Here is a 25,779-nt window from a genome sequence, read left to right as displayed (position 1 = left end):
ATATTCCCCCAGGCTGGATTGCGTGTAGTTACAGTGAGGAAAAAACATATGTGTGTGTGTGTGTGTCTGTGTATATATGTTTGTGTGTGTGTGTGTGTGTGTGTTTGTGTGTGTGTCTCTGTGTATGTGTGTGTGTGTGTTTGTGTCTGTGTATGTGTTTGTGTATGTGTGTGTATATGGTTGAGGAATCTTTCTTACCTCACACTGTCCTCTCAGGCCTGTCTCCTGTAGTCGAGACCAGATGCTCTGGATACGCCCAGCATGTTCCGGGTGTGTGTTTGTGTTCCCACACATACACTGGTGTTTCTGCATCAGAGAGTCGTACACCAGACCTGCCCGGAGAGAGAGAGCAGATGCGCACACACACACACACACACACACACACACAACAGATCAGTGAAAGTTTCTGTGAAAGTTCTGTTTCTCTGAACTTCTGCTAAACATTGTGCCCATTCACATCAGTGAGCTCTTTCTCTCTCCCTTTCTGACACATGCAGAGGCACACACACGCGCACACATACACACACACACACAGTCTCCTGCTCTATTCTTAGCAGCTTACCGGGATGTTCCTTGGACAAAAGGACAATTGATTAATTTCAGAGAAAGAACACATGTAAGAGGAATTCATCTTGTATATGGCGGTGATCTGGACTACAACATCACCGTACCCTGTGATTGCTTTTCTGACCTGCTGTATCCATAATATTTGGCTTAAAAAGTCAAACTTCCACCGTCTGCTATTTGAACTCACAGCCTTATCTCAACAAAGGAAAAGAAAAACCAAATAAGGATGGACAGACCTGAACAGATGGATGGAAAGAGGGAGAAACAAACGGTTTGAGGGAAGGATGAGAGACTGAAATGGGCCAGAGAGGACAGAAGGTACATGAACAGCATGAAAATACAGAGATGGACAGACCGTGAGAGTAAATACACTGAACATCAGTCTGAATGAAGAGAACCGAGACACAGCCATTACATTTGAATAGCAACCCCTCCAAAAACAAACAAACAAACAAATAAACAAACAAACAAATAAACAGAGAAGGCTCTTAAAACTCTCTTGAGCAAATAAAAAAACACTACTTGGAATTTTTAGTGTTTTTATTTCACTACTTCAGTGTTTTTGCCATGACAATTTGATTGGTCATGCTTTGTTAGCAATACAAGAAAAATACAGAGGGCAGCTAGACTGACAGGCTGAACCACCAATAGAATCACTTGTTCCTCACCTGTTGTGAAGCGAGGCTTGGAAGGTGGCTCCTGTACGGTGATGAAAGAGGCAGAGGCAGGAGATGATTGGGCCCTGGAGAGGGGGCGGTGCCCCGGGAAGGTGACGGACAGGCCAGCGGCCTCCATAGAGGCCTGGTAGTTTCTCAGCTGATGGATCCTCTGCTGTTCCAACAGGAGAGCCTGCTGCACTCAGACAACAACAACACTACGGCTGTGGTGACGTAACCGCTACACTAAAACCGGTCAATGCAATCGGGTCAAAATGGTACGCTCCTCACTTCAACAGACATAACCGTTTTACCATCTCTAAGAGCATGTCATTGTTAGCTGAAGACCTAATGTTTTCATGGTACTGACACTTTTATTACTGAAATGCTGATATTCTAAGTTGTGTGCAAACATGAACATGGATGTACGGATAAAATGCTGGGCTTGAAGATCAAATGCATGTACCCGATTTTGCCACTAGGGGGCAGTCAGAATAATCTAGTGCCGTGCCTAGAGTGGTTGAGCCCTAAATGTTAGATTTGTCAGAAAACTCATTTTCCCGGATAAAGCTTTCATTCATGACAAACCACAAAGCCAGTAGACAGACAGAGACCTATAGCGCTATAATCTCATCAAGTCTCCATTTGAAAACCACTCCGCTATGGAAACAACCCATTACAGGCACAACTAATCACTCTCTGAATACGCTAAATGGCAAAATCCAATTATTAGATTGAACAAAACCAATTATTTGATTGGTGCTTTCCATGAAGTATTAGGGCTAATTGCCTGAGATTGTGAAATAATCCAATAAAACCGAACGCTTTAATGCTTGACTGGGGCCCAGTTTAGTGGAAAAGCTTGGGGAGACTGAGTAAACCTGGTCCTGTCATGCTTAGCCGACTCCTGGCCTCAGAGATCAGTGAGCAGTCAGAGGAGCGGATGCTTAGTCATGGATGTAGTCATTTTTATTTATCTGCATTTATCTGAGTTAAGGTTTGGTCTTCATAGTCTAGTTTCAGCAAACAAAAGAACACGAAAAGCCAGAGTTGTGCGTGTGTGTGTCTGTGCTGAAAAAGAGTCTCTCGATTCTATAACCTCCCGCTGAAACTCATTTTGTTCTAACTGTGCAGTTCATAGCAGAGAAACACACACACACACAAACACACAGAGGGACATATGCACTCACACACACAATATACACCTCAAGTTAAGATGAGACTTAATTCCATTGTGTGTGTTTATGTATCAGAGGGAACAAAACTACTTGAACAGTACTTGATAAATTTCCCCCTGCCTGCCCCTCTCTCTCTCTCTCTGTCTCTCTCTCTCTCTGCCTCTCTCTCTCTCTCTGTCTGTCTCTGTCTCTGTGTCTCTCTCTCTCTCTGTCTGTCTCCGTCTCTCTCTTTCTCTGTCTCTCTTACTCTCTCTCTCTCACCTGTCTGAAGAGTAGCTCTTGTTCAGTCTGTCTGTCATCCTCCTGGGGGTCAGGTGGCTCCTGTTTGATTTTGACAGCGAGGGGAGACCCCTCACCCTGGGCGGAGTCTTGGTGCTCTCTAAGTTCCTCCTCTGTCTCCTCTGGGTGACTCTGATGCTGCCTGCCCACCTCACCTGGCTTAGCCAACATCTGACAGACACAGAGACAGAGAGAGAGGGAGAGAGAGAGAGAAAGAGAGAGGGGGGAGAGAGAGAGCGAAAGATGGTAAGAGATAGAGGAGAGAGAGAGAGGGAGAGAGAGAGAGAGAGGGAGAGAGAGAGAGAAAGAGAAGAAAAAGAGAGAGGGGGATAGAGAGAGAGAGAGAGAGAGAGAGAGAGAGAGAGAGAGAGAGAGAGAGAGCAAGTATAATGAGGGCATGACTTATTAACGGCATGTATGACTGTTTTGTTGTGAAAACATCTACAAATCTCTCTTCCACAGCCAGACCAATAAATCACTATGGAATAACACAAATCAGAGAGAAGAAAAATGAGAGAATCTCAAACAGATGTTAAAACATATCACAGTTTCTTTTGTGTTATTCTCCCTGTATATTTTGCTTCTGGAGATGGAAGCTGAAGTCTTCAGTCTCTTGGCTCTGCTATCTTTCAGCACATACCTAAACAGTTGGATAAACGGACAGGTTCTTCTAAACACCAACCAGAACATGGCTCACCCACCCCAACTCCACATAAGCAGTAGCTGATATCTGACGGCACTGTGTATTGCTGTATGGAGAGCAGAGAGCATGCTACTCACTGCCTAGTGAACTAAACAAATTCCTCCAATATACTTCACTACACCTCAGTGCAACAACACAGTGTTTTCCATTTTCCACAGAGTGGAATGTGTTAACTTCAGAATAACATAAAAAAAGATAAAACAAACAACCAAAAAAACGACATTAGTTCTCATGCTGCAAACGTTTGAGGCTCCATTTAGCGCTGAGGCATTGCGACGCGTCCCCCGCCCACCGCCTGTTGCCGTGGAGACACCTCAGAGCGTCCAACATCAAACGCGAGGCTCTTGAGTCAGTGCCAGCCTTGGCACCCGTCCGTGCCCTTGGCCCGATGCCTGGGGAACATCTTTGACGTCAGAGGCCCATACCCCCTCCCCATTTACCTCATTCCCCTGGGCCTCCTCTCCAAACAAGTTTCCCTCCTCTTGTTTTTCTTTTTTACCTCCTTGCTCCCTCTATCTCCCTCTCTCTCTCTCTATCTCCCTCTCTCTGTCTCCCTCTCTCTTGCTCTGTCTGTCTCTCTTCTGTAAACCTTGTAGTCAGATTACATTAAGATAGCGGAATGCAGGCCAACACTGTCTGTTATATGCTAAAAAAATGTTAAAACACGCACGCACACAAGCACATGGACATAAACGTGGACACACACACTTAGACAACCACACAGACATACACACACACACACACACACACATGGACACACACACTCTCTCTCTGTCTCTTTCTCTTCATGTGTACACTCACATTTTCATACACAAACACTCACACCACACTAAGGACACTCACACAAATGAACATCCTTTATAGAATGCAACAATTATTTGACAAAGGGAAAATAATACGATTATCGTTGTAATTGTAATAAAAATATCTGAGAGCATATTTCAATGATTGAGTACTAAGGCGAACCATCTGATGACACTTTTTTTTAACACCTGAGTACAGTGAAGTATGGGAGGATGTGGAGGTTGTCTGAAAAGCACATGCATCCCAGCACTAGACTGAACTGAACTACATTTACAATGAGGAGGACTAGAGTCACTCTCTAAAGTCTGTGTTAAAACAGAGTACAGGATTAAGGGTTGTGTCGAATGAGTCCTTCAATGAGTTATTTCAATTAAAGACTGACACAGGGAGAGAAACACATATAACTTACAAATCCAAATAACTTACTTAAATTTAAATGCCACTAATACTTTGAGATAATGTTTCATATTACTTTAAAGTGCAACATTTATCTGACTCCTTAAAATACACTGAATATCTATGAGAGAAATAGTATCTTATTTACAACAACAACAAAAAAACAACTATTCGCTGACTCACACACGCACACAGTCACAGTCATGCACAGATATACGCACGCACACACACTCACGCACACACACATGCGTTGCACACACGCACATACACGCACTCACGCAAACACACACATACACACACACGCACTCACGCACACACTCACACACACACACAAACACACACACAAAAAATCTTTTATTATTCTCTTTTCTTTCTACTGTGTGTCATCTTTTCTTCACTCAAACAGGGCATGTGGTTCCATCCATCAATGCATTAACATCAGTGCCGTGGTCCTTTGGTTTTACGAAGGTTTTCATTAAACCAAGACCTCGTTCACTTGCCTGTTCTTACCTACAGAATGACAAAGTACATCAGAGCAGAGAGCTCACACACAAACACAATTCACAAAAGCCTTTTTCACCAGAGTTTTCCCTCTGAAAACCTGTGTTGTAAGCCTGGGAAATCTCACGGCGAGGGGTGAAACTGGAAAGGGAAATAAATAACGTCCCTGGTCTGACCTGAGAAATTCTCCACTACCTGCTAACAGCACGCTAAAGCGGCATGTGAAGCCCGCACTCTCGGTTGCCATAGCGTTGCTACGATGCTGCAACTCCAAGTTTGGACTCAAGACTTTGAATAGTTTTCTATCCCCCCCCTCCTCTGCGTTAGTCACTGTCAGGACACTGACAGTAATAAACTGCCAAACACATCTTTGTGATAAATCTCAGAGGGACAAGCCTGATTGAACAAAACCGAGAATAAGAGGTTAAAAAAAAACCCGACAAACTGGGAAGAGAACCGAACAGACAGACTGATACAGGGACAGACAGGTTAACAGACTGACTGACAGACAAGCAGACAGACAGACAGCCCGGTAAACGGATGGCCGGACCGTGTGCCGGCCTTTACCTTGTTCATGTGGAGCTGCTGCTGTTGAAACTGCTGTTTGTGTTTCTCCAGAAACTGCTGGTGCTGTTGCTGGACCACCAGCTGCTGCAGGGCCTGGCTGCTCTGGGGGAGGGGCGCAGACTGGGTGCGGCCCAGGGGGCGGTGCTGACGCAGCTTGTGAACGGAGGGCGACTGGATGGGCGTGGCTCCTATCCCTGCACAGGACCAGACAGAGAGAGCAGGGAGCGATGTTAGATGGGTGACTGTAACATGGGCACAAACATGTCAGACGAATGCACTTCAGTACAGATCTACAGGCAGTTTTTTTTCAGTGTGAATCAGCAGGATATTCCAATTTCATCTGAATTTTCAGTAGATATTTTATACATGGGAGAATGTAAAAGGAGAGAAATCGTTCATGGTTTGTGGTACACCACTATGGGTATAGATCAGGTTTACTATCAGTCCTACAGCACAACACAGTGATCAGTCTTTTGGCCTGTACAGTTGTTAAGTTTTTGCCCCGTACTGTGATCAGTTGTGTCTCGTGAAGTGATCAGTTTGAGTCATATTTGTTCTGTATAGTGATCGTTTTTTTTGTCCTGTACAGTCATAGTGATGGAGGTACTGGAGAGTCTGCCTTTCTAGGCTCATATTTAAGACAGTTATAGTAGAAACGTATTTACGGTCCACTCCTTACTGGTCCAACATCTGAACCTTCACGCAATGAATCTGCTTTGTGAAACATAACCCAGGTTTAGGGGCTTGGGTCAGTGGAGAGGGAAAGCGTTTCCTTAGATATGTGTCCGTCACACGGACAGCCAATAATAAACACTGGCGCTGGCAGCGGCTGTTTGAGGGGAAGAGCACACTTTGGGAAGATCTCATTGTTCTGATTCCCAGACATCAGTGGCCCATTCTCGCGGTGCCAGCGCAGGGCATGAATGAGCCCCGGCTGGAATGCGGCTCTGATGTAACACGATCGACGTAAAAACCCCCTTGGCTCTGCTCCTGGCACACAGTGTTCCATGCCCGCGGAGCATCAGTCTGAGACTGCCCTGGAACACTGATCTAATTAACCAGACAGCACTCACTGGACACCAGGAATGTTGCTAGGAATCTGGAATCCTGTGTGTGTGTGTGTGTGTGTTTATGCGTGCGCGAAGGGGGGGGGGGGTTGTTGTTGGGGATAAGATAATAGATAGATAGATAATAGATATTGACTCAAGTCCTTGATGATGACTCGTTAAGACTTTGAGAGGCTGATGTTCTGTTGGAGTGGTGCATAAGTAAGTAATGATAAGGCAGAATTCACATCATAGCACAGTTTCCCTGCTCTTTGGAGGCTGAGGACTAGCATACAAACCCTCTACCAAATATGACGCTCTATCACAGAACCCTCTACCAAATATGACTCTCTGTCACAGAACCCTCTACCAAATATGACCCTCTATCACAAAACCCTCTACCAAATATGACCCTCTATCAGAGAACCCTCTACCAAATATGACTCTCTATCAGAGAACCCTCTACCAAATACGACCCTCTATCAGAGAACCCTCTACCAAATATGACCCTCTATCAGAGAACCCTCTACCAAATATGACCCTCTATCAGAGAACCCTCTACCAAATATGACCCTACGTCACAGAACCCTCTACCAAATATGACCCTACGTCACAGAACCCTCTACCAAATATGACCCTGTCACAGAACCCTCTACCAAATATAACGCTCTATCACAGAACCCTCTACCAAATATGACCCTCTATCACAGAACCCTCAACCAAATATGACCCTCTATCACAGAAACCTCTACCAAATATGACTCTCTGTCACAGAACCCTCTACCAAATATGACCCTCTGTCACAGAACCCTCTACCAAATATGACCCTCTGTTACAGATGCTGTGTATGGACAGCGGAGCCGGGAGGACTCGACCGTGTGTTGTAAAGCAAGCACGAAGACGTCCTGTGTCAAAACAGGTCTTCACCCCACCCTCCCTCTTACCTGTGGCCAGAGGACTTTGGGCCGCTGACTGCTGTTCCAGAAGGACCATGTGCTGCAGCAAGGCATTGTGGGTATTTCCTGCCTCAGAGCTGGTAAGATATGATGACATGTGAGAGGTGGCCAGGAAGGGAGCGGTCATGGGTAAACTGGTCACGATCAGACGTTCGCCGTCCTGCTGGGCTGACGTCACCTGGATATGAGATGAAAATCATACATGCCACTTAGCATAAACATACACTGGGACTTGACATGTGAACTGTTGCTTTAAAGGGGGAAACTTCAATCTTTTTGAGATGAGCCAATTTTGACAGTTTCATGCAATTTAATAGATGATGCAAGAAGGCCACTGTTTACCAATGGTTCTGCTGGTAACACTCTAAAAGTTAGTAAAGAGAAGAGAAGAGAAGAGAAGAGAAGAGAAGAGAAGAGTGACAGACGTGATTGTGAGACTCACGTTGTTGGTGCCGGTAGCAGGCAGACCCAGAGTGATGTTGGGCAGAGATGGTGACGTGTACAGAGACACCTGATTCACCGAACCATCACGACCAGAGAGCCTGTGGGCTAGAGACGACTACACACACACGCGGAACCACAAACACAGACAGACAGACAGACACACGCACGCGCACACACACACACACACACACACACATACACACACACACACACACATACACGCAAACACACAATCTATAAAATCTTAAAATTTACTGGAGTATTACAGCTTTCAGAGACAGACACCTTTTGAGGAGAATCTTTTTAAACAGACACAGGTCTTACCTCTGCAGTGCTAGAGACAGCCACTGTGATGCCGTTCTCACAGGGAATGTTGTGGGAACTGTTGTTTGGAGAGCTGGGACCAGAGCCTGGGGCACTGCTACATGCCGAATCTATAACATACAGTGTTCACAATGAGCTTAACTCACACAACACCATTAATGGCACGTACACAATGAGCTTAACTCATGCACCACAATCGGTGGTTGAGTGCCCACGACATGGCTCTGAAAACAAGTGGCGGAGTTCAGCGTGTGAGGTGTTACAGAAGGGAGGTCTCAGGAGTGTGTGAGAGTGTGTGAGGGGGAAGTTACCGGCCATGTCTAGGGAGCGTTTCTTGGCTGTGCTGATGGGGCTGTCTCTCCGTCGCAGGAGCGGGCTGCTCCTCCTCTCTGTCACCTTCTGTTTCAGACGGGAGCGCAGCTTCAGGTTCGGCTCTGAGGCTACAGACGCAGGAATGGACAGGTGGGTTAGGCAGGGACGTACACCAACACAAACACACACACACACACACACTCAGATACACTCTCTCTCTCTCTCACACACACACACACACATACACACAAATCTTCTCTTTTCTTTCTGCTGTGTGTTATCTTTTTCTTCACTCAAACAGGGCATGTGGTTCCATCCATCAATGCATTAACATCAGTGCCGTGGTCCTTTGGTTCTATGAAGCTTTTCATTAAACCAAGACCTCATTCACGTGCCTGTTCTTACCTACAGAATGACAAAGTACATCAGAGCAGAGAGCTCACACACAAACATAATTCACAAAAGCCTTTTTCACCAGAGTTTTCCCTCTGAAAATAGCCACACACACACACACAGACACACACACAATTCACAAAAGCCTTTTTCACCACAGTTTTCCCTCTAAAAACAGACAGACACACACACATACACACACACTCACACAAAGTGTGTGTGTGATGAGAATCATTGTGTATAAAAATAATTTGTTAGAGCATCATAATTAAGGGAGAAACAGACAGATGAGGTACTGAAAACCAAAGGAGAAAAGTAAAAATTCTCTCTCTCTCTCTCACAGTGTTCAAAACCAGCTCATTACAGACAGGTTGAAAAAAAAAAAAAAAGATTCTCATGTCTTTCCTTTTTCTAAAATTACAATTTAGTTATTTGGCAGACACTTTTAGCCAAAGCGACTTACAAAAAACAGTGTTTCCTAATTTTTCACCGCCCTAAAATAGGAAAGCTGTGTGACCGTGTATTTACTGAAATGAATATGGATGAATCAGATGCCCTAAGCTCTGCAGTGTTTCCTTCAAATCTGAGAACTTGAGGCGTGTTGCATGAACCATTTAGGACCAGGAGCGGTTGCCGCCTGGTTTCTGGTCAACCACTATGGGTCACCGCTTCATCAACCCCACCCCCTGCCCCCCCCCCCCCCATGAATACCAAGCCTCCTGGAATGAAACACACAAATTTGAGGAGATCTAGGGCTATAGAGTTCCACTGGAGCTCATGAAGAAGCTCATGTGAGAGATTAACTAACCCCATTTTTATGCAACAGACTGACAGCATGATCAGTGAGCAGTGCATTAAGATACAAAACTAAAATATCTATTTCACTATCTGTATGTCTCTAAATATCTACAGATATACATATATGAACAATATGTGACTCTAAACGATGTCACATGTCTCATGCTCAGATGCCTGTTTTTGTTTGTTTTTTGTTTTAAATTTGGATTATGTAACTACTGTGCAATGGGATTCCACAAATAGAGTGACGAGGACTTCAGAAACATAAAAGCCAAATTTTCAGACAGATGAGAGTCGCTTTGACGACTTTTGAATTGTTTTGCAAACTAAAACCTCCAGCGTGAGGATGCTCAGCGACGGTAATAACTGCGTTGGCAGTCGAGTGTGAACGGTACCAAAGGTAAAATAAAATTGAAGGTAGAGATAAAACAAAACAAAATAAAACAAAACAAAACAAAAACAATGTGGTGATTATCCATAAACTAACACACAGCAGGGATGATAAGAGACCATCTCTCAATGGAGGCTCCATTTCAATGAACTTTTCAGTGAAAGCAGCTCATTAAGGAAGAGCACAGTGTTAGATGGAAAAACAGACCACCTGTTTACCTGGAGACCGGACAGTTTCAATGACAGTCTCTTTCATCCGTAATTAATCAGAGACAGACAAGGGAAGGAAAGAGCCCAGACATACACACACACAGACACACACACATATACAGGTAAGAAATGATGAAATCAGACAGAGGATGGACATAAACAAAGAGAGGGAGTGTGGAGGATCAATGACACGCTGAGACTTTTAGTGCAGGGATAGGTGGAGATACACTAGAGGACTTTTGGAGAGGGATCTGTTTATTCACCGCTCTTGTGCTGGAGGGAATGTTTTTGTGATCTCAACAGCGGACAACAAAGAAAAAGAAAAAACAGTCAATAAAGCAGACTCCACAACAGTGTGAATGCCCACTGAAACAAAAAACAAGCTTTATTCACAGGGACACTTGAATGATAAAACACTACGTCCCTGGCTGTGTAGGGGCTTTTTGTAAAGACACGATACATGGAGAGACTGACCACAGAATTCTCTCACTGCTCTGGGACTGAAATGTGTCCATTTGTTTCCTTTGATGGATTTTTTCCCTGTGTGTTAAAGTAAAGTTAGGGTTGTACTAATACCGGTTGGAGTTTCAGTAGACAAAACAACAAACAAAAAAACAAACCCAACAAAAAAAAGTAAAAAAAAAAAAAAAAAAAAAAAAGAAAGAAAAAAAAAAAAAAAAAAAAAAATCATTCTAAAAGTTCACTGCTACAAACAAAAGAATCCTAATGGAACATGGTAAAATCTTTGTATGTCTATCCTAAAAATCCTGCACAGTTAACGAAGGGAAAGAGTTCACAGTACCACAAAAAACCCCTCAATCAAACTTCAGTCGAGTAAATAAAGTAAAATAAATAGGCTTTGCCCATTTCCCTTTATAAAGAAACTCTTCCCTTTAAAAGAAGCATTCAGTCATTATAATACTGTAAAGGTCACACGTGACACGAATACATTCCCCAATAAGTTTCTTTTCCCCCTCACACCTCTGAGCGAATCTTCTTTTAACTTACAGAACTTACACAAATCCAACAACAGTCAACACCACACACAGTACACAATACAGTGCACCTACAAATACAGTATAACTCCAAGTACAGTCCAACTACAAATACAGTATAACGCCAAATACAGTCCACCTGCAAATACAGTATAATGCCAAATACAGTCCACCTGCAAATACAGTCCAACTACAAATACAGTCCACCTGCAAATACAGTCCACCAGCAAAATACAGTCCAACTGCAAATATAGTCCAACTACAAATACAGTCCACCTGCAAATACAGTCCAACTACAAATACAATGCAATTACCCACCGACTGCACACAGGCAGTCTGGGTCAACTCTTACACTTGTGTGTGTGTGTATGTGTGTGTGTGTGTATGTCTGTGTGTGCGTGTGTATGTGTGTGTGTGTGTGTGTGTGTGTGTGTGTGTGTATGCATGTGTGTGTCTCACAGTGTGCTCCTATTATTCAGTGTCTCTGGACAAACACAAATTCATTTCTGCTCTGTATTATTCACTTCAGGGCCCATTCATAAGGACGCTCGCTGTGAATGGAAGTAAAGCTGGCATGACTGGGACAAGCCCTTTTTATACAGTGTAGGTGGGCGCACGCCCATCAGGGAGGCTGAGCTCTGGACGAGTAAGGCTCACCCTGCTGCCCCCTCCCCCTTCGCCCCCACCCCCCCTTAGTTCTCTTCCTAATCCAAAATTCCTCAAGTGTACATGATGCTGAGACAAGGGGAGGTCCTGTATCAAAGGTCATACTATAAATCCCACCTCACCCTGGGGAGTCTGATCGTGAGTTTTTTGTCTCTGCTGATGATCAGGCTGGACTGACAGGAAAAAAAACCAAACAAAACAAATAAACAAAAAACAGCACAAACCATGTGGCCTAGCTTGAGTTGATCACTGCTAACTGACAGCTGGTTCAGCCAGAGCTAACTGGTCAAAGAGCTGGTTTAAGTGCTGGTCCTGCCTGGCCACTAACTTTACCCTTTAGCAAGGAGCTGGAGCTGGGAGTCTGCTGTGTGTGTGTGTGTATTGTTATGAATTCTCCACAAAATAGGCACAGTCATTCAGGAAACACGTTACAGCTGTGATCTTCTCCCCAGTACAACTTTAGAAAACCTACAAAACTCCACTGGCCAGGCACCAGAAACACCGGTGTCTGACCAGTTCAACAGTCCTGACCAGTTTATCAGTCGCCCGTTGTGGTGGAAAGAACGGTTTTTAAAACGAATCCTCTGAGCATTGCATTGTATGGAGCGTTAAGGCACAGAGTGTTGATATTCACACTGCGGGCTGTGAGACAAGAAAGAGCCGTTGATTCGTTTGCCGATTACTGGAAATCGTGTTCCTACGGCACGAGCTGGACATGAAAAAGGGGTTGGGCACAGTCTTAACTATCCCCTCACGTCCATTAACATAAGTAAATCCCACAACTTCGTCACGACTGGAGGGAAAAAAAAAAAACCCTCCAAAAAATGCCCAGAATGAATCAAGTTATTGAAGACCATCTCTCTCCGTTGGGAGAGATGACAATTTCCACCCACCGCCAACGATGCCGAACCTTCTGTGTGGTTCAGGAGGGTATTTTCTGTCTAAACTATCCTTAACCAGGATGTTTCTGTGTTACTAATTCCTCATACGGCTGGTACGACAATGCCATTATTTAACCAAAAGGAGGTCTGGAACAGTAACAGCGCCTGCGTGAAAATCCAGGAGCTGAACCTAGAAATTATATATTCATTTTAATGTATCACTTGTTACATGCCAGCTTCAATTACATAAAAAAGTTTCTATACATTATTACCAAGTGTGATTTTGAGTCCTGCGAACCGAAACCGAACTTCAGTTCAGCTTAAACCAGTCTCAATCGGGTAGCACCAAAGTGAACACCAAAGTTCAGATCTGTTAAAGCGTAGGTGAAACGTGGCCAGAGTTGCACAGTAACCGTTAAGCGGACTAACAGCCTTCACACTTAGACATAATATTTAATCAAAACAGAAAGCAATCCAGACCAAATAACACACCCAGCCCATCTTTCTCATGTCCTCACTCTCCATTTTCCAACCCAAACAAGTTTTTCCGCGCTTTTCTTCCCGTATGCACCGAAAATCTGCACGCCAGCGCTCACGGGCGAATCTGACACTGTTCCTGCGACTGACAACTGTGATGATCCTCTGTGAGCTGTCTCACACAGCACAAACGCCCTGTCCGCCTGGACCATGCAAAAATATCATTCACATTTTTCCTGCCTGGTTATAATGTTTTGTCTGTGCAACCATGTGTAGGCGGGCAGTCTAGGAATCCAACACATATTACAGTTGTATGGTATGATATTCTGTTATTGCAATGACAGCAAAGACACCAACAATAACAATTCCCTAGCTACACCCCTGAAACCACCACAATGTCCATGACAAAAACCAGACTTATGCCACGATGAACGGGGCTACAGAAAGGAGTTTAGGGGCTAGTCATCCATAGTGCTGATGCCTGGAGGGAGAGAGGGAGGGAGAGAGAGAGTGAGAGAGAGAGTGTGAGAGAGAGAAAGTTAGAGAGTGAGAGAGAGTCCAGCCAAAGTGTCCTGTCAGTGCTGAGCTGTCGGGTAATGGGCTGGGGGGTGGGGGGTGTTGCGTATGGGGTTGGGGGGGGGGGGGGGGGTACTGGTCCTCATCCCACTGAGGGAGGAATGTGGTCTCCCTGGCCAGAGTAAATGATGGCCTATCTCCAGCAGCAGGCCTTGAGTCAACACGCTCACATTCACCCTGCCGCTAAGTGAATAATTACACTGTGCAACGAGCATTTCACAGTTTAACCGCCCAATAATGGTTTCCTATGCATGCATTCCATTAAAAAAAAAAAAAAACTTTCGCCCAACCATCGAGAGGCAGAGATGTCTCCTTTGTGTATACTCGAGGATGGATATTCAAGGTGAAAAACATTGAAATGACTCATTAGTGGTTGTTATATAGCTATAATGCATAACTGAATAAGCTGTCATTTATGGTCTTATAGGACACAGGGGAATTTTCAGGGCCCAGGTTATACCTGGTGTAATACATTGAGGATAATTTCACAGTAGCGCTACAGTAACTGCACCATTAAAACTGATTTTCCAACTCATATGCGCAAACAGACCACAAAAACAACAAAAAGAGCTTGCAAACTCTCTAAATATAAAACTATTAAAGCTTTGCTAATGTGCTAAAGCCAATATCAGCGAATTGACAGAATATGAATAAGCTCAGCTAATTTATAAAAGCGCATTATGACTACATATGGTAAAAGGATTAAGGTGGTATGTAGGCTGTTTGATGTGGGAGCTGAGGTACCTGTCTTGCGGAGTGGGAAGTCGTCTTTTGAGTCGTAGACACCGACCGCGGGGTGGTTGAAGGCAGACATGCCTGTCTGGGGAGGAGAGCTTTGGTCCAGGGAACTGTGCTGGGTTTTCCTACACAAACAAAAACCATGATAATCACAGAAATGCACACATCCAACTCCCCCCCCCCCCCCCCAAAAAACAACAGACTGATGAGTGACCCGATGTAGTTTGAATGTGGTCATTTATCCTCTGCTTTGTAAAATGTGATATAAAAAGAGATCAAAGAGCATTACAACAAAGTCATTAAAACGAGGCCTTAGAACTTCACTTTCAAACCACTGGGACTAAACAGTGACTAAACCTATAAATACCAGGCTAAATATGTACACACTACACGCGTTCACACACTACACGTGTTCGACAGGGGCCTTCTGCTTTGAGACACAAAAGAATTTAATCTTCAACTCGGCAAGTATTAAAGGAATGCATATAACAATACAAGTAGTGATAGCAGACGATTAATGACGATACAGGTTGTACTCTTTCTCCAGTGTTCTAAAGGCCACATGTAACGCCCTCGCTTTTTTACCAGGCCAAAACTGACCGTGTGCCGGATTCACATTTCTTATGCCAACAGATAGTTTCACTACCTGGGAATAGTGAACGGCAGTCATCTCCCAGGCAACAAAATAACACAAACCATTCCTTGATTTCCTCCCTGAACCGTAAACGTAACCAACCATGACTCCAGAACCATGGCGAAGTTGCGAGAAGACAGTATGATCTATCCTTGCGCCCTGACTGACTGCAGTCCAGTGGAGTGGTCATGACTCTGGGGTCCACTCCAGTTCACTCACTAACAGAGAAGGTCCACTCCACTCCACTCCTGCCGTGCGCTGGCTTGCGCTGGAGCCGGGACAGACCTGTGTTCTGCTCTGTTGAGTGTGCTTCATGGTCTATTTCCGCTCTGCCCCACCTCTGACAGACGCACTCTCGTAATCACACCAGCGTTCCGGGCCGAGAACGAGCGGAGCGAAGTTCCCACACACACCACAAGCCAAACTGTACGAGTCCAGTCCTTCATTTCAAACCAACTGTAGCCGCCAGACCAACGCTGGTAGATAGGATCTGGCAACGCAGACTCCACTTACTCGTATGTCAGCGCTGCTCTTCTGACTTCCTACAGCCTTGCGGTAGATAAAGTAATATTCATGTGGGAAACCACAGTCGGCTGGATGAATGAACATTCACCGTTTAAATACACATTTGCTGTTGTACTGGTTGAACTTTTTTTCTTCCACGTTCAGACAGTTAGTGAAGAATTCAGGTCGAATTTTCAAACAGCTTAACGACTGTTCAGTTACTTAACCAAGCTTAACGACGATTCAGTTACTTAACCAAGCTTAACGACTGTTCAGTTACTTAACCAAGCTTAACGACTGTTCAGTTACTTAACCAAGCTTAACGACTGTTCAGTTACTTAACCAAGCTTAACGACTGTTCAGTTACTTAACCAAGCTTAACAACTGTTCAATTACTTAACCAAGGTTAACGACTGTTCAGTTACTTAACCAAGCTTAACAACTGATCAGTTACTTAACCAAGCTTAACGACTGTTCAGTTATTTAACCGATATTAACGACTGTTCAGATATTTAACCTAGGTTATCTAAGTGAAGCTGTGACCTCTGACTTGCATCATGTGAGTACGAGTGAAAGGTTGGCTGGTCCAATGTCACTACAACCAGCAGAGTGACTTGCTACTTTTTCAGTCAGAGAATTTTGACAACTGCTCTGAACAACCGTGAATTTGTAAAACAAGGACTTTTAAGACGGCAACTCATGTTATTCATCCCTGAACTTTTTTTTTAATTGATTTTTTTTTCATCTTTTAAGTACCCTAATCTGAAAAAGATCAATCATTTCTATGTTTTGTGAGATCTGATCTAAGTTTTTAAGTTCTGATTCTTTTTCCGTGTGATGATGCTGCCAGTGCCATCAAACGAGACTTCTTCTACGGACAGTGACTCTAACAGGGGTCAAAACCCAGGGCTTAGCTTTGTCCCCCTGTGTTTACCACTGCATATACACAGGCACAGAATACACACACACACACACACGCACACACACACACACGCACGCACTATACAAAACCATGTGAGAAGTTTACAGGTGTTTCTATAGCTAAACAGACATTGCCTGGGAGGTTATGAAGCACCCCCACCTCATAAGCCTATAGGACTTTGCACGCGAAAGGAGACAAACGGCGGTAAGCTAACAAACACTCAAGGTTAGATAGATTAATGAACGTCTCTCGTCAACAGGTTTTAATATACATCGGATGTTTACGTTGGACTGGTTTTCACCAGTTTGCCCAGGCCCCTATGTTTGTCTAGCAGCTGAAGAATGATATTCACCTCATTGGGGTTCATAAGCTGGGAGACATTAGGTTGTTCATTTTCACATACGGCCAGGGGACTTTGGCCCTCAGAGAGTGACTAGACCTGAATCACCTCAACAGAGATAAAACGGGGCGTGAGGTGTAAGATAAAGCGATATCTTATTCTGACATACATCAGGGTTAGGGCACACGCACACACAGACACACACCCACACAGTAATGTGGTTGATGGTTTGGCATTCTGGGGAATGATGGGAATTTCATGATAACTGGTTTGTGTAGCTGGGCATAATGTGGAAATCTGATGACTAATCCACTGAGATAAAGAAGATGAACTCTGGCATGTGTAACATTTCTGTTGAAACTGACATCAAAGAATGTTGAGGGTGTCATCAAGTAATTTCTATTAAGCAGGGCAGCCTGACTGGGCAGCCTGAGTGAGTCGTTGGTTAACATGGCAACCGTAAACAAACAAACAAACAAACAAATTAAGTGGTGTCTTCCTCCCTCCACAGAAATAAGCCACATAAATGAAGTAAACAGCAAATAAACTATCAATTAGCCCAATGGCCTGGATCTAATGCAGAAACTAATGGAGAATCCCGAAGAAAAGGAATATTTCAGATCTCCAGACAAAACAGACAAACTTCTCTGGATGCAGAGTGAACTGGCCGTGTGGAATAAAACATTCAGAAGAATGCTTTGACTGATGTCAGAGGAAGCGTCAAACACTGAGTAAACAATGAGCAAACAGATTTCACTGTGGTAATGTAAATGGCACAGTTCTCCTTACCCGTACCAGTAGCGGGGGTTGTTGGGAAGGCAGTGGTTTAGGCTACGCTGGGCCAGCGCTTTCTTCTTATTTAACACAAACTCCTGCAGTCTCATCTTCACCTCAGTGCTGGCCACCGCACCTGAGCAGAACACACAGACGGACGGGTCATAACCAAAACACAGATCAGCACAGATAACCTGACAAAACACAGATCAGCACAGAAAACCTGACAAAACGTGGGGGAGTAAAGCTGAACGTCTCCCATGAGAAAGCAGAGACCCTGTTTTAAAAGACGAAACACTGAACACGTACAGTTCAGCGAGTACTTGCAGTGGGTTTTTTTTATGATCCAGTTTATTTTTTTATCCTGAATAATTCAGTTTTTCCATGAAAATACACGTTTCACGGCAGTACAGCTTAAGGTATTTGAACATTCTCAGACTGGTCCTGAAGTCAAGTCTTATCAACCTATTGTAAAATCTTCCCAATCTCACCAAATATCACACACAAGCATATGACCTACTGTTTATAAAATGTCATTGTGTGACAGGTTATGAAGATGTCACACACGACACAATTAATGCAGATGATCTCAAAAACGCCAACGTTTATGCTTTTGGATAAAAACAGACATCTCAGCAGGTCAATTGACGACAACCACTCCTAAGTAACAGGACATGGTGTGCACTATTTTCATTGCCCTCTGTATCGTGGTCAGTGTTAATTCTGTATCGTGGTCAGTGTTAACTGGAAGATTAATCTGGATCATTTAAAATGATTAACAGGCAGCCACGCTCCAACCATTAATCTAAGCAGCTGCAGCAAGTCGCAGGATAACCACACTCCTCCTCTGACACCATCCCTCGTTCATGTTCCCGTAAACGAGTCTGGCACGGGGGGGAACGGTGCGCGGGAGAGGTGTTGAAGGACAGACCGCAGCTGAGAAGTCCCTGCCATACCAAATTACCCAGCAGCCTCCGCTGAAGACACTACCACTGTTTACCACGGTAAACACCCAGCTGACAAAACACACGTCAATCTCTCTCCCTGACAGCTCCGTCTGGGCTGTGTGGTTGGAGATCACTGTTGTGCTGGAGAAAAACTACAGCCCTGTCAATGGCTGCCCTCTCACTGTTACAAATGAACATCATTCAAAACTGTCATCGTTTCAGCTCTTAATCATATTACACTACGAGTACAAGTCAGTATTAGTGACCCTGCTACTTCATACATCACAACTTCTGCTTTAAAACCAAACATATCTAATGACCATCTCATACCATCCCTGCTTCCATCCCTTCCTTTTACATGTAAATCATTTACATTTATTTATGTAGCAGACACTTTTACCCAAAGCGACTTCCACGACAGGCAGAGAACAAACCGAGCTTGCAGCCATTAAGCAGCTGTCTTTGGCATCAGCGTCACTGCTAAGCTCAGTATTAGACCAGATACAAATGCAAGAATAGTAAGAGTGAACTACAGACAGATATAAGAGGGGCTACAGCCCCATATTGTTAGTATTGTTGCTCTCACACTGACCACAGCTGTTAGAACCACTGCAGCACTGAAAAACAAAGCACACAGTTTAAAAAACAAAAACAAAAACAAAAACAAAAAAGCCTTAATGCTGAGCGTGAGGGAAGATGGTAGACTCACTCTCTTGACTGCGTTCTTTGTTCTTTAGGAGCTGTAGCTTCTGCTCTCTCTGCTGCTTCTCCATCTCCTGCTCCAGACGATGCTTCTCCATCTTACGCTGGTGCTCCAACAGTTCTTGCTGGTGCTTTAGAGCCAGCAGGTCCTGTTGATGCTAAAGACAAGACAAACTCTCATTGACAGTGCACACAAGAATCAGAGCTGAGAAGAACAGAGAGATCCACACCTCTAATTGATGCTAGAGATAATAAACAGTAGAATTTAAACAAACAAAAAAAAAAACAGGGTAGCCAGTTGCAGCTCTGTGATGTTCACATCCCTGGGGAATTAGTTACCAACAAACAAGCAGGCATGAGATAGATCACTAATCCATTACTCAAACAAGCAGGCATGAGATCGATTACCATTAGTCAGGTGACTTCATTCTGTGTTATATTTAGTTAAGTGTGTTTAATTTTCGGTGCCTTGTGGAATATCTACGCAGTAACATGTTTTGGGTGAAACCCTTGTTTGCGATCACACTGTGATTCCCAGATGTTCTGTAGACCATGATCTTGAGGAAACGAAAACGTTCTCACACGACATGCACGGTCACTAATGCTAAAGTCCGATAAGTCTGATGTGTGTCTGATAAGACACACAACTACAGCACAGCCACAGAGCTATGTAAACTCTGTTTAAGGAACAAAAAAAAGAATTAAAAAAAAGAATATGGCAATGTTAAATAATTAGTTTAATAATTACATTTCATACAACCAGAGGCATGTTTGACAGATCTGCCTCAGGCTCTCACTCTGAACGTGTGCTTGTTCTGATGTCTCCTGATGTCTCACTCGGAATGACAATTCATTGGAAAAAAAAAATAGAAAAAAGAATAACTTCTCACACTGCCTTCTCCATTAGACACTCCTCAGCTGGATACATTTTTACACCTGAGCTGTGAACCAAACTGAGTTAAATATCACACACCCTCGTGTGTTTCCGGAAAAGCCTATTTAAAGAAATAAAACAAAAAAAAGAAAGACACTTGAGAATACGAAAGAGCTGTTTCTTTTGTGCTGCAGTGACTTCAGGACCTAGAGCATGAGCCTCTGCCTTCAGAAAAATGTAGGATGTAAAATGTTGATGTTGTGCTGCCAGTGGGGTTTTTAATGTATTGAACTGGATTTAACACTTGATTCAACACATTTATTGTGTAATAAAAACTAGGTTTCGATCTAAGTTTTCACCTCCATGATACTCTGTGCATACCCCCTTTGGAAGCAGAAGTTGAAAGTGGAGAATTTTGTGTTTAAAAAGCGCTGGCAACACAGACAGCGTCTGGAATCAGTTTCCCAAATGTGAGGCCTAGTCCTACATCAATACATGCATTAAAACAAACACCCAAACTGGTTCTGTAAATCCAGGGAGTAACTTTCTGAGGTCAGGGTCAGTATGGTAACTCCGATATTGCCTACACCTGCCTACATTTCCATTCCGCCTCATTACGGAGTAATGCGTGTAGATTTGCTTTGATACAATACTATGGAAATGTACAATTTAACATGGCAAAAAACAAACAAACAAAAAAAAAAGAAGTTAAAAAAACAGAGGGGCTGAATGCATTTGGAGGACTGTAGCTACGATAAGCCAGTTTGGACTGAAAATAAGCCAGTGTGGACTGAAAACTGATGCCAGTCTGGACTGAAAACTGAAGCAGAATCACAAAAATCCCTTTTTCACACATCTGCAAAGCAACAGTCACGTCTTCACCGTGTCATCTCGCCACAGTCACACACACAGTCACATGTCCCAGTCCGTCGCGTTAACGGCGTCGTGATTCTTCATCGTTCTCATATGGTTTCAGTGGTGCCATCTCTCAGGTCAGTATTGTAGTAAAACCACAGCGTGTGAGGACAATGGGCCCAGGACACGACCGGGACAGGACTCCGGCTTCTCTTTTTTCCTCCTGACCATCTCAAACCAAAAGTCAACAAGTGTGTGAACATGAGCGGTGTGAGAGGCCAGTGTTTCCAGTCACCACTACTGACTGCACCAGCATGACTGGTTTAGACTCAGAGCCAGTATCTAACCTGCACTCAGGGCTCTGTGCACAGTGAACAAGACTGCACTGGTGAAGAGACAGAAAGCTACCTGTTATCAGAAAACCCTTAAAAACCATCAAAAGACAAAAAACACAAACAAACAAACAAAAAAAAACACAGGACTGAGCCAGATATCAATACTGGTGAAGTGAATAAGAGGAGACAGCCTAAAATGGCAGCACTCCACCCGGCAACTCTAGACTCAATAAAATAAATCAACATTCTGCTTATTAAAAACTGTGTGTAACTTTACTCCTGAGACAGACAGTTGTTGATCATAAGAGTACTCAGGATAAATACTGTTCTGTTAGGCTTGTATGACACTCTAGTACACAGAGCATGAAGAAAAACAGACACAGACAGAACGAAGGGACCAAGGGAAAGAATCACAAAGAGAGAGAGAGAGAGAGAGAGAGGGAGGGAGAGAGGGAGAGAGGGAGGGAGAGAGAGAGAAAGGGAGAGAGGGAGGGAGAGAGAGAGAAAGGGAGAGAGATCGAGAGAGGTTTGGCACAACCAAAACCAAAACTCTCCCTTCCATCTGTTTCCTTTCTCTCTCTCTCTCTCTCTCTCTCTCAGTCAGTCAGTCAGTCAGGTGAATGAGGCTGATTGAGTGAGGGCCTCCCTGGTTGTATGTGCGTCATACTGAGCTCTGGCTCGACGGGGCCACACCGCAGCCACACACAGCTCCTTATACTGCTCTTACACACACACACACACACACACACACACAGATACACACACACACACACACACACACACACACACACACACACAGACAGACAGACAGACTCACACAGACACACAGACACACACACACACACACACACAGATACACAGACACACACACACACACACGCATTCACACAAATACACTTCTCAGATCATCCTCAAATGCTAATTAGGTTAATAAGTCTAAAACTCAAGGTTTCCACATTGAATATCTCTCCTGTTATCAGAGCATAAAGTCATTCAAATCCTCTCTCTTAAATGTATGCCTCTCTCTGTCAGACACACACTGTCCAAACCCACGTGGCTTTGGCCTAGAACCTTCTCTCTCCATCCCAGCGACTCCTACAGCAGACTACACTCCTCTCCTGCCTCATGACTGTAATGCCTTCCTGAAAAAAACAGCCTCGGAGGGCAAATTCTCATAACTCAAACACGGGATTACCACTGGAAATGGAATTACCCATGGAAATGGAATTACCAGCGGAAACAGGGAAAATGTCAGCGTTCCCTAAACCTGAGACTCATTTATAGTAAAATGACACTAAAACCCATGAACTGGCCACAATAACGTCAATACGTAACATAACTTAGAATACAAGCTAACACTGCATTTCCCCTTCGTTCATAACTGTTATATGGCTGGTTAGCTGCTCCGGTTAAGCTTTTCCATCACGATTCCATATCTTACACTTAAGACAATGCTAACTAACATAACAGCATGGTGCTCTATGTCGATGTTTAATAAAAAAACAAATAAACAAACAAATAGAACACTACAGACAAAGATATCACTGTAAAGAGTGCAACTGATCTCACTCTCGCGAAACAAGTTGAGTGGGAATGTGAGCCGAAGAGGTGGTGGAGACTGTGATGAAAACAAAGTCAAAATCAATCTATGAAAAAAACAAAACAAAACAAAAGCCTTGTAAGCCGAAGCAGGGGTGTTAATTGAAACTCCTCATAAAGTCAAATTCTCATAACGCAAAAGGATGCGTCTCAGGGGAAGACTGGGCTTTATTTAACCATTCCTGTACGGTGCAGAAACACACTGCTAATCACCATGACAAAAACTGTTATTTTAACAGCAGAAAAAGTCCACAAACACCTAAATTCCACCCAGCTCATTCTTAGGCTGACTTCCCAACCATAGCGTTGGCTGAAGACTTTCTGAGCGGATAGAGCTGTCTGTACTGAAGACTTTCTGAGCGGATAGAGCTGTCTGTACTGAAGACTTTCTGAGCGGATAGAGCTGTCTGTACTGAAGACTTTCTGAGGGGATAGAGCTGTCTGTACTGAAGACTTTCTGAGTGGATAGAGCTGTCTGTACTGAAGACTTTCTGAGGGGATAGAGCTGTCTGTACTGAAGACTTTCTGAGTGGATAGAGCTGTCTGTACTGAAGACTTTCTGAGGGGATAGAGCTGTCTGTACTGAAGACTTTCTGAGGGGATAGAGCTGTCTGTACTGAAGACTTTCTGAGCGGATAGGGCCGTCTGTACTGAAGACTTTCTGAGGGGATAAAGCTGTCTGTACTGAGGACTTTCTGAGGGGATAGAGCTGTCTGTACTGAAGACTTTCTGAGGGGATAGAGCTGTCTTTACTGAAGACTTCCTGAGGGGATAGAGTCGTCTGTACTGAGGACTTTCTGAGGGGATAGAGTCGTCTGTACTGAGGACTTTCTGAGGGGATAGAGCTGTCTGTACTGAAGACTTTCTGAGGGGATAGAGCTGTCTGTACTGAAGACTTTCTGAGCGGATAGAGCTGTCTGTACTGAAGACTTTCTGAGGGGATAGAGCTGTCTGTACTGAAGACTTTCTGAGCGGATAGAGCTGTCTGTACTGAAGACTTTCTGAGGGGATAGAGCTGTCTGTACTGAAGACTTTCTGAGTGGATAGAGCTGTCTGTACTGAAGACTTTCTGAGGGGATAGAGCTGTCTGTACTGAAGACTTTCTGAGCGGATAGAGCTGTCTGTACTGAAGACTTTCTGAGGGGATAGAGCTGTCTGTACTGAAGACTTTCTGAGTGGATAGAGCTGTCTGTACTGAAGACTTTCTGAGGGGATAGAGCTGTCTGTACTGAAGACTTTCTGAGGGGATAGAGCTGTCTGTACTGAAGACTTTCTGAGCGGATAAAGCCGTCTGTACTGAAGACTTTCTGAGCAGATAAAGCTGTCTGTACTGAAGACTTTCTGAGCGGATAAAGCTGTCTGTACTGAAAACTTTCTGAGGGGATAGAGCCGTCTGTACTGAAGACTTTCTGAGGGGATAGAGCTGTCTGTACTGAAGACTTTCTGAGCGGATAGGGCCGTCTGTACTGAAGACTTTCTGAGGGGATAGAGCTGTCTGTACTGAAGACTTTCTGAGGGGATAGAGCCGTCTGTACTAAAGACTTTCTGAGCAGATAAAGCTGTCTGTACTGAAGACTTTCTGAGGGGATAGAGTCGTCTGTACTGAGGACTTTCTGAGCGGATAATGCTGTCTGCATTGAAGACTTTCTGAGCAGATAAAGCTGTCTGTACTGAAGACTTTCTGAGGGGATAGAGCTGTCTGTACTGAAGACTTTCTGAGGGGATAGAGCCGTCTGTACTGAAGACTTTCTGAGCAGATAAAGCTGTCTGCACTGAAGACTTTCTGAGCAGATAAAGCTGTCTGTACTGAAGACTTTCTGAGGGGATAAAGCTGTCTGTACTGAGGACTTTCTGAGGGGATAGAGCTGTCTGTACTGAAGACTTTCTGAGGGGATAGAGCTGTCTTTACTGAAGACTTCCTGAGGGGATAGAGTCGTCTGTACTGAGGACTTTCTGAGGGGATAAAGCTGTCTGTACTGAAGACTTTCTGAGGGGATAGAGCCGTCTGTACTGAAGACTTCCTGAGCAGATAAAGCTGTCTGTACTGAAGACTTTCTGAGCAGATAAAGCTGTCTGTACTGAAGACTTCCTGAGCGGATAGAGCTGTCTGTACTGAAGACTTCCTGAGCAGATAAAGCTGTCTTTACTGAAGACTTCCTGAGCGGATAGAGCTGTCTGTACTGAAGACTTTCTGAGCGGATAGAGCTGTCTGTACTGAAGACTTTCTGAGGGGATAGAGCTGTCTGTACTGAAGACTTTCTGAGTGGATAGAGCTGTCTGTACTGAAGACTTTCTGAGGGGATAGAGCTGTCTGTACTGAAGACTTTCTGAGTGGATAGAGCTGTCTGTACTGAAGACTTTCTGAGGGGATAGAGCTGTCTGTACTGAAGACTTTCTGAGGGGATAGAGCCGTCTGTACTGAAGACTTTCTGAGCA

The 25,779-nt window shown here is 44.1% G+C and overlaps 1 protein-coding gene across 1 annotated transcript in view; it reads right to left on the bottom strand.

The window, feature by feature from the left end:
- Positions 1 to 25,779, bottom strand: part of LOC115818373 (histone deacetylase 4-like) — a 100,037-nt gene that overhangs the window by 10,815 nt on the left and 63,443 nt on the right. Inside the window, exons 7-17 of the mRNA XM_030781733.1 lie at positions 19,688 to 19,838; positions 18,047 to 18,167; positions 14,864 to 14,982; positions 8,733 to 8,861; positions 8,422 to 8,531; positions 8,096 to 8,212; positions 7,642 to 7,831; positions 5,652 to 5,845; positions 2,663 to 2,851; positions 1,236 to 1,419; positions 199 to 332 (exon numbers count right to left, since the gene is read on the bottom strand). Coding sequence (XP_030637593.1) covers positions 199 to 332; positions 1,236 to 1,419; positions 2,663 to 2,851; positions 5,652 to 5,845; positions 7,642 to 7,831; positions 8,096 to 8,212; positions 8,422 to 8,531; positions 8,733 to 8,861; positions 14,864 to 14,982; positions 18,047 to 18,167; positions 19,688 to 19,838 — 1,638 coding nt within the window. The remainder of the gene's footprint in view (positions 1 to 198; positions 333 to 1,235; positions 1,420 to 2,662; positions 2,852 to 5,651; positions 5,846 to 7,641; positions 7,832 to 8,095; positions 8,213 to 8,421; positions 8,532 to 8,732; positions 8,862 to 14,863; positions 14,983 to 18,046; positions 18,168 to 19,687; positions 19,839 to 25,779) is intronic.

The sequence above is a fragment of the Chanos chanos genome, chromosome 8, assembly GCF_902362185.1.
Source record: "Chanos chanos chromosome 8, fChaCha1.1, whole genome shotgun sequence".
Classification (NCBI taxonomy): Eukaryota; Metazoa; Chordata; class Actinopteri; order Gonorynchiformes; family Chanidae; genus Chanos; species Chanos chanos.
The sequence above is the reverse complement of the archived record's forward strand: the minus strand, read 5'-3'. Positions and strand labels throughout refer to the sequence as shown.